Here is a 17,974-nt window from a genome sequence, read left to right as displayed (position 1 = left end):
AGGTGAATTATGCAGGGACAATTAAAATGAAGCAAGGTAAGTACATGAAGAGGAAAGCAATGTCAATGTAAAGAGGGTGAGAACAACTGGTTCTTGTAGAGATGAGTTGCTTGCTTCACCTCTACAAGATAAAGAAACTGTAAGCATATTCTACGTAAATATTACTATCAATTGCAATATCCTGTACTTCATGTGTCTTGATTCTTCCAGAGCATCAGAAGGCACTGGATAAACTCTGTAACCTATGCTTGCTGAGTCGGAATATGCAGGAACTGATTGGATATTACATCACCATGGAGGAATACTTCATGAGAGAGATGGTCAACAAGGTACTGTATATTGTGGGCGCCATACACTCCCTCTAGTTTTCTATAATCTTGTTGTGGGATATCGGGAGGAAAAATAGGCATGGCTCCTGCTCCACCAATCCTCGCATCGTAGGGTGAGAATGTGTGGGGATGGATCAGTGTTTCCTTCTGTGTAATGTGGTCTCCAGTCATTAACCTTCTCAACTCATACGAGAAAAGCCATTTGGACAGTCCACAAAGAGTTCAGAAGAGGAAGCTGAGGGAGAAAGGCTTCTTGATAGTTACGAAGAAAAGTTATTGATTTGTAGCTTTCTCATTTAATACTGGCATTAGCCCTCCTGTTCAACAAATGAAGGAGGGGGTTAGCAAATCACTTTCTACTTTGTCATTCAGCTTCACCAAATGCTGGCTGTTAAGGAGTGAAGTTAACTTGTTTAAAAAGTTGACAATTGAATGCATACAAGGAATTCTGCACATTCAGTTGGAATTCTAAGCCAAAATGATCTGACTTTCTGTTCAGATGTTAGAAACCAGAAAAAAAGATCTAAGGAATATTAGAATCATAGTGTATTCTCGTGAAGAGTCCCACTCTAAACATAAATTGAGCATCCCTCTTCAGGCTCTGTTCCAACTGATTTTTCTCCAGGATCTGATGTTGGCATACACCGTCATTCCTAATTCTAGTACATAACTGGATATCCAGTCATGCTAGTTTAATCATCTGATGTTCTCCCAAACCCTGAATGCTTATAGTGGTTCCAGTAAAGCAGTTCTGCTCTGAAGTGCTTCCTGATGGCTTCCCCAGCACACATAGTACATGAATCTATTGTAAACTGATTCACTTCATCAGCAAGAGTACAGTAAATCTAGGTTAGAGTTCCAGAGATTTGAGTTAATAGTCAAATAATAAAAGTTAAAAATTTACCATGATCGTTTGAAAATTTAAATAAGTGTTAGCAAAATCTTGCAAATAAAATGCCACTATCAGTAAAAGTTACTTCAAAGCTGCTTGTTGTAAAAAGCGAATCTCCTGCTCTTGTATCCATTGGCCAAAGTTGTGGATTCTTATCCCAGAGTTACAATGTGGATCCAAATATAATGGCTCAAAATCTAACTGATTTGCAAAGTATGATTTTGGAAGAAAATCTGCTCTCCTTAACTAGTTTGCTCTGTATGTGACTTCAGTCAGATACCAGTGAGGTTGTCTCATAGAGCCTCAAGGTTATCACAGAGGAAGCACAATAAATGCTGAGCTTTCCAACAACATGTGCATCCTAAGTATTGTTTTCAACTATACAGATATGGTGGAATAAGACACAGGAACAGAATTAGGCCATCATAAGTCTGTTCCGTCATGCCATCATGGCTGATTAAATTAGTTTGCTCTGTCATTCCATCATGGCTGATTTATTTTCCTGCTCAACCCTATTTTCTGTCTTCTCCCTGTAAGCTGTGACGTCCTTACTAATGTTGGCATACACCGTCATTCCTATGGTTTTAATATATTTAATCTCCACTAATCTAATGACTTGGCTTTCTACAGCTGTCTGTGGCAATGAATTCCATAGATTAACCACCCTCTGGTTACAGAAATTCCTCTTCATCTGTCTTCTAAAGGGACATCCTTGTGTTCTGAGGCTGTGCCCTCTGTTCTAGATTCTTGCACTATAGGAAACAAACACTCTATCATAGCCTTTTAGTATTTGATAGGTTTTAATGAACCCCCCCCCCCCAAACAAATTCCAGTGAGTATAGGCCCAGAGCCATCAAACAACCCTTTCATTGCTGGGATAATTCTCACAAACCTCCTCTGGACCCTCTCCAATGCCAGTACATCTTTTCTTAGATAAGATGCCCAAATGTTTAGGCTAGCAAAGGGGGTTTATCTTTTCCTCACCTTCTGTTTTGTACCATGGGCTCTGCTTATGCAAAGCTTGGACAGGACTGGGTTTGAGGGACCTGGAATGGGTTAAGGTGGGGATGGATAGTGTTTGATTCAGCAGGCGAGTTGAGTAAAATTGAGCAGAATCCTGTAGCATAAAATATTGAACTGGCGCTAAGCAAACCAGGGCAGGAGCAAGGAATCTTAGTGGAAAGACCAGTTGGAACATAATACCGGACAGTCCATGCAGTGGGGCTGAAAGTGTGAAGTGACTAGTTTGGAAACTTACCATCAGATATTTTTGAGATTTGTGCAGTCACTTGCCTTGTTTCAATGCACATTTGTCTTGTATAGTAATCAGGATTCTGGCTGTTTTCACCTTCCCTGTTGTTATATGGTTAAATAATCTAGAAAGCAGTATAACTGATTTTGGTGTCTGGGATCATTCCCTGCAAACTTAGTTTCAAAGGTACATTTAATGTCAGAGAAATGTATGCAATATACTTCCTGAAATACTTTTTCTTTGCAACCATTCATGAAAACAGAGGAGTGCCCCAAAGAATGAACGACAGTTAAATGTTAGAACCCAAAGTCCCCCTCCCCCCCCACCGCCCCAAGCTCCCTTCCCTCTTGCATGTAAGTGGCAGCAAGCAATAATCCCCGGTAAAAAAGAGCATCAGCACCCACCACCGAGCACTCAAGCGTGAGTAAGGTAACAGCAAAGACACAGACTTGCAGTACTCCAAAAACTACATTGTTCACCCGGCATTCCACATACCACAGGCTCTCTTTCTCCGTAATAAGGGAGAAAGAGGTGTCTATGTTTCACAGCAAGAGGGGAAACGTAACAGACAACTCAGTGGTTTATGATGTTAACAGTCCGTTTCATCGCTTTTTCCAAACTCTGTGCCTAAAGATCTCTGGTCTCTGGGCACACAGCCATAGATTTTCCATCTCCCATGACACACCAGTCTTCTGCTTGGACACCGACCTCCAATCCCCCCGTCTCCAGAGCCATGAAAACTCGGTCCTCCGAAGGCAAGCGGCGCTCTTAGGCCTAGCCCTTGGCATGCCAAATAACGGCCAGTTGTGAAAGTCTGACAGTGGGTCCCATTCCCACAAAGAACTGTAGTCAGCGTGTAACTGCAGGTCAGGGTCTTCAAAAGAAACCTGAAAGGGACAATTAGAGATATTAAAGATGGAAATAGCACTGTTTCCGAAGATGCAAGCAAAGGAGTCGCTGTTAGGTGCCATTAGCCCTCCTAAGCTCCGCCTTTTTATATTAGTTTATTATGTAGGTTGATTGGTTGAAGATGACCATGTTTAAAGGAAATTTTCACAGGGGGAGATTAATTAGAAATTGAACTTTGGCTTTCTTGATCAATGTGTAAATTGCCTGGGCACTTCAAGGTTGAAATGTTTAATTGCAGGCTGTTGCAATGGATGTCTTTGAGAGGGGCCAGTTGACATCCAGCATGGTGGATGATGTTTTCTTCATTGTGAAGAAGTGCATTGGTCGTGCTCTGGCAAGCTCCAATATCGACTGCCTGTGTGCAATGATCAACCATGCCACCACTGTACTGGAGTCAGATTTCAGGTAGGATGGATGTGTCTGTGTGCACCACCTGGTGCTAGCTTTTCTTGGTGATTCAGTCCAGCAACTGAAGAAGAGGTTAGATTATTTGTCACATATACAGTACATTAAAACAGACAGTAAAATGTCATTTGTGCCAATGACCAACACAGCCTTAAGATCTGCTAGAGGCAGGCAAGTGTTGACATGCTTCTGGGGGCAACATAGGATCCCCACAACTCACAAATCCTAACCCTTACATCTATTGGAATGTGGGAGGAAATCAGAACATTCATACGATACCCATACTGTTATGGGGAGAATGTACAAACTCCTTACTGACAGCATCAGGAATTGAACCTTCTGATTGCTGGCACTGTAAAGCATTATGCTAAGGGCTATGCCACCAACATGGTCACTGTTCACTGACTGCCACAGTGCACGAAGTGTTACAACTGTCCCTTGCATTGTCTCTCTGCTGACTTCACTTATACTAATAGGTTCGCATGTCAGTCACATCACTGCCAGGTAATCATTCCAGTTTGCTTTGATTCAGTCAGTCATAGAACACTACGGCACAGAAACAGCCCCTTTGGCCTTTCTAGTCTGTGTTGAACTATTATTCTGCCTAGTTCCATTGACCTGCAACCAGACCATAGGCCTCCATACCCCTTGCATCCAAATTTCACGTAAATGTTGGAATTGAACCCAACTCAGTGGCTGAGGCTTCTCGCTTAAGTTAGCATTGATTTATTTAGCATTAAGTTAGTAATCAGCCAGCATTGATAGATTCCAGTTGCCCTGATGTTGTTTCACCATGATCGCAATGTCCTTGTGAAACCTTTTACCATGCTCGTCACTGACTGTGCCAAGATTTGCCGGAAGAAGTCTAAATGAGAATGCAGAAAATTAATCTTTAGTGACATGTTGCACTTGATGGTTTTGTACGCTTTAAGCATGTTGTCAACCTGCTGCACATAGTTTGGTGCTCTGTAGTTGCCAAGAAAAATTTCAACAACGCCCTTGAATGCCTTCCATGCTATTTTCTCCAGTTCCACTAGAAGTTTTTCAAATTGCTTGTCCTTGATGACCTGTTTGATTTGTGGACCAACAAAAATGCCTTCCTTAATCTTGGCATCAGTTATTCTGACTTGAATTATGAATTGAAATAAAAAATATAGGTGATTTCTTTAATAAAATGGTGAATGGTAGTGAAATTTCATGGTAATTTTCGTGATCAGCAGCCCAAAATCCAGGAGGTACACTCAAAAGTATTCAGGAATCAAAATTTTTGTTGTCCAGTGTATTTCAAAGGTTCCAACGTTTCAAAGGTTCATTTATTATCAAAGTATGTATCCGTATACAACTCAGAGATTCGTCTTCTCCAGATAGCCACGAGAAAACATGAAAGTCATTCAGAGAGAAACATCACACCCAACCCCCCCACACGAAAAAGAATGGCATCCCGATCATCAAACCCCCCCCAAAGCCCCCTCCCCCACACAAAACGAAACAAGGGCATCAAACAACCTCTCCCCGTGCACAAAAAAACTAAGAGAACTCAACAAGTATGTCAACTCCCAAACCCCTTCTTGCACGACAAAATGGAAAAGCAACAAACAGAATAAAAAAAACAATATAAAAATTATGTCTGAAAAAGTTTGCAGTCCATAAACACAGAATCACGATACCATCCTCTGCCTTCACTGACATTCATTGAAAGAGAGGGCACCACACAAGGCAGAGGCCTAGCCACCTGGCACAGTGAGTCACACAGTGATAAGCCACCCACTTTGATGTCTCAATCTTCTTTAATGCTTTAATTGGTGAAATGGAGTCAAGCATTGGCTTCTGCCCCGTCTTGAAGTTTCTTTGCATTGAAGCCATCCGAGTAAGCACTTCCTTCCTGGAATCTCTTCGCAGACAGCAAAGTGCTGGATCACTCAATCTCTAAACTGTAAATTGCAGGCTTTAACAATCTCAGAAACACATTTAAGGTGAAAAACAGATGTAAAAGATATGAAATAGACATTTTTGTGGGCTATCTGGAAGATGTCGACTGAGGGAGTGTTGTACGCTGGCACCATCTTGAGTGGAAGTCACCATTTCATCCTTAACCCATGATCTCTGGTTCTAGTTTCACCTAACCTCGGTGGAAAAAGCCTGCTTGCATTTACACTATCTATACTCATAATTTTGTATACTTCGATCGATTCTCCCCTCATTCTACACTCTAGGGAATAAAGTCATAACCTATACAGTCTTTCCCTCTAACTAGGGTTCTCAAGTCCTGGCAATATCCTTGTAAATTTTCTCTGCAGTATTTCAATCTTATTGATATCTTTCCTGTAGGTGGGTGAACTGCATACCATATTCACCTATGTCTAATACAACTTCAACATAATATTGCAACTCTTGTACTCAGTACTTTGATTTATGAAGGCCAATGTGCCAAAAACTTTATTTATGAGGGAAGTATACGGAAGAAATGTGGCAAATATTCAGGGGATATTTGTGTGGAGTTCTGCATAGGTACGTTCCAATGAGACAGGAAAGGATGGTAGGGTACAGGAACCGTGGTGTACAAAGGCTGTAGTAAATCTAGTCAAGAAGAAAAGAAGAGCTTGTGAAAGGTTCAAAAACTGGATAATGATAGAGATCTGGAAGATTATAAGGCTAGCAGGAAGGAGCTTAAGAATGAAATTAGGAAAGCCAGAAGGGGCCATGAGAAGGCCTTGGCGGACAGGATTAAGGAAAACCCCAAGGCATTCTAAAAGTATGTGAAGAGCAAGAGGATAAGACGTGAGAGAATAGGACCAATCAAGTGTGACAGTGGAAAAGTGTGTATGGAACCGGAGAAGATAGCAAGAGTACTTAATGAGTCCTTTGCTTCAGTATTCTCTATGGTAAAGGATCTTGGTGATTGTAGGGATGACTTACAGCGGACTGAAAAGCTTGTGCAAGTAGATATTAAGAAAGAGGATGTGCTGGAGCTTTTGGAAAGCATCAAGTTGGATAAGTCACTGGGACCGGACGAGATGTACCCCAGGCTACTGTGGGAGACGAGGGAGGAGATTGCTGAGCCTCTGGTGATTATCTTTGCATCATCAATGGGGATGGGGAGGTTCCGGAGGATTGGAGGGTTGCGGATGTTCTAATATTCAAAAATGAGAGTAGAGGTAGCCCAGGATTGAGTTTAGGAGCAGAAAAGTAATGTTGCAGCTAGATAGGACCCTGGTCAGACCCCACTTGAGTTGAGTGAATTTGGCCTTTTCTCCTTGGAGCGACAGAGAATGGGAGCTGACCTAATAGAGGTATACAAGATGATGAGAGGCCTTGATCGTGTGGATAGTCAGAGGCATTTTCCCAGAGCTGAAATGACTAGTGCGAGAGGGCACGTTTTAAGATGCTTGGAAGTAGGTACAGAAGAGATGTCAGAGGTAAGTTTTTTTTTTACTCGGAGAGTGGTGAGTGCGTGGAATGGGCTGCCGGTGACAGTGGTGGAGGTGATACGCTAGGGTCTTTTAAGAGACACCTGGACAGGAACATTGGAGCTCCGAAAAGTAGTGGGCTATGGGTAACCATAGGTAATTTCTAAAGGTATGGACATGTTCAGCACAGCTTTGTGGGCTGAAGGGCCTGTATTGTACTGTAGGTTTTCTATGTTTCTGTGTCTCTATCTACCTGTGACACCACTTTCAAGGTATTATGGATCTCTTTTTCCAGATCCTTCTGTTTTTCCTAAATCCTTAGTACCCTACTGCTCATTGTGTAAGTCCTACTCTGGTTTGTCCACACCTCTTACTTATCTGCATTAAAATCCACCTGCCACTTTTCTGCCTATTTCTCCATGTGGTCCAAATACCACTGCAAGCTTTGATAGCCTTTCCTGCTGTCCATTATGCCCCCAATCTTGGTGTCATCCACAAATTTGCTGATCCTGTTTACAACACTATCATCCAGATCATTGATAAAGAATACAAACAACAATGGACCCAGCACCGATCACTGCAGCATACCACCAGTCACAAACCGGCAGTCAGAGAGGCAACCCTCTACTGCCTGTGTCCTGTTCTGATTCCCATGGTGCTGTAGAATTTGAAAAGGTGCCAGGTTGTTTCCCTAGCTTTTGCAGAGTTGTGCATTTTAAGACTTTCAGTGTTTCTGGTGCTAAGGTTACTGTTAGTTCACCTCTGCCAACATAAGCATACAGATAGATGTGTGCCAAGTAAGAATAGGTCTAGGATTAGCTTTCACGTTTGCACTGCTGAAAGGCAACCTTGAAACATTTTGAAGCAGAAGCAGGTAATGGAGAAGCTGACTGAAAGTGGATCATAAATTTTAAACTTAAAATAATTGGGCAGTAGGCATTGGCATTTTCTGGTGGTTTCATTTCATATGTTCAGAACATTCCACACCTTTTATTAGAAGTTCCCTGTCAATTAAAACCTTTTATCTGTGTCACAGTCTTTCCATCTGAGTTGTTGTACTATTCCAGTTTGTTTATGAGGGAGTAAATTTGTCTATAATCTCAGACACGAGGAAGTTTGCAGATGCTGGAAATCCAAGCACACAAAACGCTGGAGAAACTCAGTAGACAGGCAGCATCTATGGAAATAAATAAGCAGCTGATGTTTTGGGCTGAGACCCTTCCTTCATCAGGACGGCCTGAAAGGTCGACTCTTTACTCATTTCCATAGATGCTGCCTGACCTGCTGAGTTCCTCCAGCATTTTGTCTGTAATCTGTTTCCTCCAATATTATAATGCAACTGGAATTTTCTGCTTTAATTAAATATGTGGGAATGTAATGTTACGAAAACCCCGTAACCAGGTAACTTACCAGCAAAGATAGATGGATCAGCTGAGTCGGATGCTACTATTTTCAAACGTTTTATTCAACAAGGGCACAAACGTATGGTTAATACAAAACATTCAGATCATACACGTCGTCAAAACTCAATCTAAAACACCGGTGTAACCATAATCAATCAGAAATAAGCTCTACAATTGTCTAGGGGGTAATACTGAGTCCAACGGAAGTATAAAGAGTCACTCAGAAGTTTGCAGGCTTTTCCTTTCTGGGAACCCGCTGGGGTTTGTTTTACGTTGTAGAGAGAGAGAGAGAGAGACGACTTAGAAAAGATACACACTTGCCCGTCGTCTTGGCAGAGCAAATCCTTGGAACCAGGGGAGCAGACTTCCCCGTTGTTATTTAAAAGCAGTCTTTCGTTGGTTTTAGCCACAGATTCAAATTCAGAATCTAACGCACATGGCTTCCTTCAAAATGGCGTCCCGCTCCCACGGGAATCGATCTCGTGTCTCCTGGGTGCGTCTGAGGGTTTCCCCCCCTCAGACCCGCCTTTATACTTCTTCACGGGATCGCAGGTGTCAATCAAGTTGCAGGTAATGCGATCTCTCTCTCAACCAGCCCACTTTGCCCGAGGGCTTTTCACGTGGTCACAATAGTCAAGGTCACCTTCATTCTGCTTCTTGGGAGAACATGGTCTCTCTCTCTTTTTGGGTCAGTTGACCCCCCCTTAACTAGGGTTCTTGCGATTTTCACAAAGGAGGGGGCCAACGGCATAACACCTCCCCCCATAATGGGTTTTTAACCAGCGGTTAAAAACAGGTTGACACAGGATTTTTTTTTTGAATCTACATGCTACACAAGCTTTTCTCTTCACAGAGTACTACTGTTATACATTCAAGTCAGTATCTAAACAGGTAACAAGTACAGTGCCCCTTTTTCTTTAATACCTTAACCTCACATGCCATGCTAACGCCTGGTAGCATCAAACTTCAGCTCAATAACCACCTTATTTATTTGCTTTCTTCAGCAACATAACTAAGGTGTGATCTTAGCTTACATACATCTACAAAGGTTCATGCAAAAGACAAATTTTTATGTTACTTTCAAACTTAACAGTCAAGCTTCCATGGGTGTTGTCTTTATTATTCACATACTTTGTCAAAATCCCTTAAAACCGGCTTCTGCTATTTTAAAAATCGCGTCCCCATTAACCCTCGCCTCTTTTCCGGTTAATTCCCTCGTGGCGATCTTGGGCACCCTGGCGAAATAGGCTTTCGCCCGCTCCTTTCATAGGAGTTATTTTATCAGCGTGTTCCAAACTTAGACCACCCAATTCCTTAGTTTTAGGCAATTTGTCGTTTTTCTCTTCAGGACCCGTCATGCTATTAGTTTCCACTTTAAGATCCGCAAGCGATCCCGCTTTGATCAGACAGCATTTCAAATTCTGCCTTTTCACACCACACTCTGGAATAACAATAGCGTGTGGGGCCCATTTACCTTCCAACTCAACCTGTAATTGATTCACAGGTTTTGTGGTACCAAGCCATTGTCTCTGTAGCCTGGTTGTTGCTTTTGATATCAGTCCAGCCTTTAAATTTTCTTCATTCAATTTGGGAACTACACATTCCCCTTTCCCTTGAGTTCCGTGACTAGGTTCAGCACCACGTGCATCCCCATCTTGGACACACTCAAACGGGACATTGGCCTCTTCCAGGCTTTCAACACCCGTACCTTTTTCAAATTCTAACGTCCCCCCCTCCTTCCAGTTACTCTCCAGGCAGCCCCCTGTTGGGGAAGGCGCAACCCTGCGAGCTGAAACAACCTCCTCGGCCATGTCAGCTGACTTCTCCACAGCAAGGATACCCTTCTCCTCTAAGACTGCCCTCATTTCACTCTCGGGACCATCGAGAACATCTTTAGAACTCTCAACTTCTCCAAACAATTCTGCCAAACCAGACAGATCAACCACGTCCAACTCTGGACGTTTTAACAGCTTTATCCGTTTCTCATCTTTATTTCCTACCTCTAGGACCTTTCTCTTCACTAAGGGGGGAGCTATCTCCTCACCCGTACCCCCTTTTACTTTACTACCTTCCGTTTTACCACCCTCTGAACCCTCGTGGTGTAGGGTCGGTAAAAACGTCTGGGCCAATTTCAAACTGCGCGCTGTCCCAGCCGCCGCTCTCGACAGGCTGCGAGTGACCGCGCATGCGCGATAGCTCGGGGACTCCATGGGCGGGGCCTCAACTATCAGGGCGGTTCCGATCTTCCCACCCGCTAGGTCATTACCCAACAGGAGGTCCACGCCCTCCCCCGGTAACTCCGGCAGGACTCCTAGCTCCACAGGTCCCGACACCAACTCGCAATCGAGAAAGACCCTATGCAAAGGCACGACCGCGGTCTGGTTCCCGATTCCTCTCAGGGCAACCTCCCCCCGTCCGAGGGCCGAAATTTAACACGTTACGGCTAATTAACGATAGTTCTGCCCCCGTGTCTCTCCAAATTCGTACGGGGATGGGGGGGTCCCCTTCCCTCAAAGACACGGTTCCTTCGGAACTAAATGTCTCCCGCCCCTCCGGTACTCCATCTACCTGGGGCCCTCTTGTCCATTTCCTGATTACCACTGCACGCCCGATAGGGGTCGCTGCTCTCTCCCTCTCTGGCTCCTTTCTCGGAGCAAAGCAGTTTGATGCGATATGACCCACCTTTCCACAATTAAAACAGTTTAAACCAGGAGATCTCCAGGTTTCCTGTCTGTTATCCTCACTGTTTGTGCTAGCTCCCGGTGGAGTTTCTCCCTTAGCCGGCGGACTTTCCCTACCATTCCGACGGTCTCTCGGGTAACTTTTTGGCGAGGAAAACTTTGTCTTGTGGGTTAGGGCATATTCATCTGCGACCCTAGCCATCTCTGAGATGGACTGATTCGTCCTCTCATTTAAATACATTCGGATCTCTTCCGGAACGCAACCTTTAAATTCCTCAATCAAAACTAACTCCCTGAGACGCCCATAATTCTCGGCCACCTTTTCAGCTGTGCACCAACGGTCCAAGAGCACACCCTTCTCATGGGCTAGCTCAGTATACGTTTGATTCCACCCTCTTTTTAAATTTCGGAACCTTTGTCTATACGCCTCAGGTACTAACTCGTAACCTCGGAGAATGGCCTCCTTTACTTGAGCATAATTTCCATCCCTTTCTGGGGGCAGCGCGGCATATACCCGCTGTGCCTTCCCTCGTAACACACTTTGTAACAACGCCACCCACTGCTCTCTGGGCCACTTTTGATTCCTTGCCACCTTCTCAAAAATCAAGAAATAACTATCAACATCCGTCTCCTCGAACGGGGGGACCAACCTCAACGCCCGACTAATATCAAACCCCTCCTGTCTCTCTTCCCCTTGAGTTCTACGCTCTTGCTTTCGCCTGTCCAGCTCCAATTCATGGCTCCTTTGTTTCTCTTCTGCTTCTACTTCTAGCTGCTTTAGCTGGAGCTCGCGATCCCGTTTTATCTCTAATTCCTTTAGTTTGAACACATGCTCTCTTTCCACAGCCCTTTCCTTCGCGGCTCTCTCTGCATCTTTTTCCCTCTCAGCTCTCTCGGCTTCTTTTTCCCTCTCAGCTCTCTCGGCTTCTTTTTCCCTCTCAGCTCTCTCGGCTTCTTTTTCCCTCTCAGCTCTCTCGGCTTCTTTTTCCTTCTCAGCTCTCTCGGCTTCTTTTTCCCTCTCAGCTGCTTCTACTTCTAGCTGCTTTACTTTAAACTCCTGTTCCAGCCTTGCTTTCTCCAACTCTGCCTGATCTGTCCCACTCGCTAATCTCCTTTCGGGAATATTTTCCAAATCCTCAGCTGCAAACACCTTCTTCCCAACGTAATGCTGTTGTATGACCCTTCGCACTTCCTGCTTTTTCATTGCTGGCTTCACCGCTGTGAGGTCTAATGCCTGCGCCAAATTTACCAAGTCTGATTTTGTAGCCTTCCCTAGCGCCTCTACCGTTGGGTTTCTCCTAAATTCCTCCACATCCATCTTTGCTGGTTTCCCGTCTGGCTACCTGCGTAACCAGATTTAAGTTTGGACTTACAGCCCGATTCACTGACCCTCCCGTTTGGTTTCAAATCCCGGACGAGCCCCCACTTGTTACGAAAACCCCGTAACCAGGTAACTTACCAGCAAAGATAGATGGATCAGCTGAGTCGGATGCTACTATTTTCAAACGTTTTATTCAACAAGGGCACAAACGTATGGTTAATACAAAACATTCAGATCATACACGTCGTCAAAACTCAATCTAAAACACCGGTGTAACCATAATCAATCAGAAATAAGCTCTACAATTGTCTAGGGGGTAATACTGAGTCCAACGGAAGTATAAAGAGTCACTCAGAAGTTTGCAGGCTTTTCCTTTCTGGGAACCCGCTGGGGTTTGTTTTACGTTGTAGAGAGAGAGAGAGAGAGAGAGGACTTAGAAAAGATACACACTTGCCCGTCGTCTTGGCAGAGCAAATCCTTGGAACCAGGGGAGCAGACTTCCCCGTTGTTATTTAAAAGCAGTCTTTCGTTGGTTTTAGCCACAGATTCAAATTCGGAATCTAACGCATGTGGCTTCCTTCAAAATGGCATCCCGCTCCCACGGGAATCGATCTTGTGTCTCCTGGGTGCGTCTGAGGGTTTCCCCCCCTCAGACCCGCCTTTATACTTCTTCACGGGATCGCAGGTGTCAATCAAGTTGCAGGTAATGCGATCTCTCTCTCAACCAGCCCACTTTGCCCGAGGGCTTTTCACGTGGTCTCCATGAGACAATAGTCAAGGTCACCTTCATTCTGCTTCTTGGGAGAACATGGTCTCTCTCTCTTTTTGGGTCAGTTGACCCCCCCCTTAACTAGGGTTCTTGCGATTTTCACAAAGGAGGGGGCCAACGGCATAACAGTAATAAAACAGAAAATAAGTCGGGTAGCATCTGTGGATGGAGAAAGAACCTGTTGAGGGATCGTTGACCATCATTCTTGTTTCTCTTTTCATAGATGCTGCTTGACTTGCTGTTTTTCAGATTCCCAGCATCTGCAGATATTTTTTATTCATATCTATAGCTATATATGTGTGACACTATACATTGTTCCTTGCCTTTCTCTATAGACCCTTGAAATAGCTGGCAAATAACTGCATTATCTTCAGTCAACCTATGCCATTCAGCAATGCCAGAAATACAGAATTCTTTGCTTCACACACAAAATGCTGGAGGGACTCAGTAAGAGCAGAGAACATAGATATTTGCAGCACATCACAGGCCCACAATGTTGTGCTGACCATGTTACCTACTCTAGAGACTGCCCAGAATTTCCCTAGTGCATAGCCCTCTATTTTTCTAAGCGCCGTGTACCTATCTAAGAGGCTCTTAAAAGACCCTATTGTATCTGCTTCCACCACCGCCACTAGCAGTGTATTCCACGCACCCACCACTCTCTGTGTGAGAAGCTTACCCCTGACATCCCCTCGGTACCTATTTGCAAGCACCTTAAAACTGTGCCCCCTCGTGTTAGCCATTTCAGCCCTGGGAAAAAGCCTCTGGCTATCCATACAATCAATGCCTTTCATCATGTTGTACACCTCTATCAGGTCACCTCTCAACCTCCGTCGCTCCAAAGAGAAAAGGCCAAGTACACTCAACCTATTCTCATAAGGTAAGCACTCCAATCCAGGCAACAAAGCTAGGCAGCAACTATAGAGAAGAATAAACAGTTGTCGTTTCGGGCCAAGGCTCATCATCAACATTGGAAAGGAAGGGGGCAGAAGCCAGAATAAGAATGGAAGTGGGAGAGGAAGGGATTTAAGATGCCAGGTAAGGGGGAAGGGCAAATGAAGTAAGAAGTTGTGAGGGAATGGGTGGAAGAGGTAAAGGGGCTGATAGGGGAGGTCTGTGGACCATGGAAGAAAAGGAAGAAGGAGGGACACCAGATGGAGGTGATGGGCAGGTGAGGATAAATGAGAGGGGAACTAGAATGAGGAATGGAAAAGGAGTGAAGTGGGATGGGGAGAAATTGCCAGAAATTAGAGAAGTTAATGTTCCTGCCATTAGGTTGGAGGCTTTCCAAACTGAATATGAAATATTGCTCCTTCATTGTGAGTGTGGCATCATTGTAGCAGTAGAGGAGGCCATGAACAGACATGCTGGGATGGGAAGTGAAATTAAAATGAATGAGCATCAGCATATTCTGTCTTTTGCGGTGGAAGGAGCGAAGGTACTTGAAGCAATCTTCCAGTCTGTGTATGTCGAATCTCGCTGATACAGAGGAGGCCTCACTGGGAGATGACCTATCTCCCTATAACCTGCCAACTTGATGCTGCATGAATTGCTGAGTTCCTCTGTCATTTTGTGTATGTTGCTCAAGATTTCCAGCATTCATAAAATCTTCAGTTTTTTTTTAGAATTCTTAGCTTATTGTTTTCTCTCCCTTTAGACGGTTAAACTTTTAAAAATTTAGATGAAGTGTCAAAGATAGTATTCCTAATTTGTTGCATCTTATATTCTCTGAAACCTATTACTGCATTTGTAAGTGATTAAATCTGCTAAATTATTCAGCATAAAAACATTGATCTCGATTTTTCTCTGCATTTCTGGGTCACTCTTGGAGACATCTCACTAGGTTTGGCTTTGTAAGACATCTTTGATATAAAGATACAGCACAGTAACGGACCCTTCTGGCCCAAAGAGACCATGTCGCCCAATTACATCCTTGGGACCAATTAACCTATGAATGTGGGAGAAAACCAGAGGAAGCCCATGTGGTCACGGGGAGAAAGTACGAACACCTTACAGACAGTGGTGAGAAATTAACCCAGATCAATGGCACTGTAAAGTCTTATGCTAACCTCTACGATACTCATGTTTCAATTTCACACAAATCCTTAAATGTTTCTGGAGCTATCACAGCTATCAGGATATGTTCTCAGTTTGTTTTCATTCCGTCACAGTCAATGGGAAGAATATGTTGTCTTGATGGAGCCATTCAGTGTAATGCTTTAATCTGTCAGCATGAGAATTTAACATACAGCAGGGCGAGCAGCACCTGTGGGAGGAAAGGAGGATTGTCAGCACTTCAAGTAGAAATGACCCAAAATTCTTCCCACAAATGCTGCTTGACCAGCAGAATTGTTCCAGCAGATTGTTGCTCCTTATTCAAACAACTGCAGTCTCCTCACCTAAACTGGTTTTGCAATAGCCCAGGTCTTGTGAGTTCATAGCCAGCCTTCACCATTGTTGTACAGTATATTATAAAGTCATACAGCTGCATTATAGCTGGTGATGCTTTGTGATATGTTCCTCTGTTTCTGTTACACAGGGAAGTACTTTATAACAAGCTGCGTATGGGTTTCCCAGCTACAACCCTTCAGGACATACAACGTGGTGTGACCAGTGCAGTGAACATCATGCATTCCAGCCTGCAGCAGGGCAAATTTGACACTAAGGGCATTGAAAGTACAGATGAAGCCAAGCAATCTTTTCTGGTATTTTGTTTTTCATTAATAGGATAATGTGTTGTGGCTTCACCTTTCCTATTATGCCCAGGATTTGTTGGGAAATCAGTATATGGGGAATGATCAGCAGGTCAGATAACATCTAGAGGAGAGAAAAGAGCGAGTTAATGGTATAAACTGGGCCTACATTGTCTGTTTTTGTTTCAGATTTCTAGAACCTGTAGTATTTTGTGGAAAATTATTGGCATAACTTCATATTTAAAGGCTTCCTTGCTCACTGACCAAATTCAACTTTTTTTTTAGTTGTTAATTTATGCTTTGATTAAAGGTGCTAGTGATGAGGAACAAGATGGTGTCCACTTTGCACGTCCAATTCTAGTGATAGATACATTTAAATTTGCCAAGTGTATTGTCACAAACTTTGTAATAATTTTCTATGGCTACCAAACCCCTGAGGGGCCAGGACCCTGTGCTATATTGAACGCATCATTCCTTCAGGTTCTTGTTGCTGTTTACAGGTGCTGGTTGGTGAGAGCTATCCACTCTTTCTCACTCACTCAGTTTCTAATTCAAATGCTTCCAAGTTCATAGAGTTATACAGTGTGGAAACAGGACCAGATGGCCCATCCAGCATAGTCCCATTTGCCAGCATCCTGGCCAATAACCTTTCCAATCCATATACCAGTCCAACTGTCTTTATAAGTTGTTATTGTACCTGTCTCAACCACCTCCTCTGGCAGCTCATTCCATGTACCCACTACCCTTTGTGTTTTTAAAAAAAGAAGTCATTCTTAAGTTAATAAATATTGCCCATCTCAGATTAAACTTGTGCTCTTGATTTCCCCAACCCTGGGATAAAGACTGCCCATCATGATTTTGTACACATCTGTAAGATCACTTCTGAGCCTCCTAAGCTCAAGGAATAATATTCTACTTCCTAATATCAGTCAGGTTCTCGATTCTGGCAATATACTGGTAAACCTTTTCTGCACTCCTTAGCTTGTCAGATGAGGACTAAAGCTCACTTGGCTTGGTGTGTATGAACCATTATTTACCATAATGTCATCATTATCACACTAATATGATGGCCCATGTTAAATTGATGTATTTTCTGTAAGTGTCGCAGAAACCAAGGGCATACTTACAGTGCCTTATTCAGAGTCTCAACCAATCCAAAGTGAACCTTCTCAACCATTAGGGCGATCAGACTCTCACACCTCCGGATGTTCAGTTCTGTGCAGTTGAGCTGTGTGATTTCTTCTCATTTAGGTGACTCTGAACAATGTGGAGCTGTGCAGTGAAAATCTCCTGACCCTGAAAAAGAACCTAGAGGTAAGAGAACTTGTAAAGACACATGTACAATTTCAAAGATTCAAAGTACATTTATTATCAAAGTACGTATGCAGTATACAACCCTGAGATTCGTCTTCCCACAAACAGCCTTGAAAGAAAGAAAACCATGGAACCTGTTCAAAGAAAAACATCAAACCCCCAATGCACAAAGCCCAAATCACACAAATGACACCAAAAATGAGTGAAAAACACAGAAGTCATCGAAACACTCCAGGAATACAATAGCATTGGAGAGAGATAGGAACAGACAAGTTAGAAAAGCATTTAATTGGAGTGAGGGGAATTATGAGGCTATCAGGCAGGAAATTGGAGGCTTAAATTGGAAACATGTTCTCAGGGAAAATTACGGAAGAAATGTGGCAAATATTCAGGGGATATTTGTGTAGAGCTCTGTATAGGTGCGTTCCAGTGAGTCAGGGATGTTATGATAGGGTACAGGAACCGTGGTGTACAAAGGCTGTAATAAATCTAGTCAAGAAGAAAAGAAAAGCTTACAAAAGGTTCAGAGAGCTAGGTAATGTTAGAGATCTAGAAGATTATAAGGCTAACAGGAAGGAGCATAAGAAGGAAATTAGGAG

General features: G+C 43.5%; 1 protein-coding gene across 1 annotated transcript in view; it reads left to right on the top strand.

Annotated features, from left to right (window-relative positions):
- The window catches only part of cog4 (component of oligomeric golgi complex 4), a 108,441-nt gene that overhangs the window by 57,918 nt on the left and 32,549 nt on the right, over positions 1–17,974 (top strand). The window contains exons 10-13 of the mRNA XM_073069678.1: positions 211–329; positions 3,621–3,787; positions 15,908–16,073; positions 17,313–17,375. Of these exons, the coding sequence (XP_072925779.1) occupies positions 211–329; positions 3,621–3,787; positions 15,908–16,073; positions 17,313–17,375 (515 nt within the window). The remainder of the gene's footprint in view (positions 1–210; positions 330–3,620; positions 3,788–15,907; positions 16,074–17,312; positions 17,376–17,974) is intronic.

This window comes from Hemitrygon akajei, chromosome 17 (genome assembly GCF_048418815.1).
Source record: "Hemitrygon akajei chromosome 17, sHemAka1.3, whole genome shotgun sequence".
NCBI lineage: Eukaryota > Metazoa > Chordata > Chondrichthyes > Myliobatiformes > Dasyatidae > Hemitrygon > Hemitrygon akajei.
This window is presented reverse-complemented; position numbering and strand designations above follow the sequence as displayed.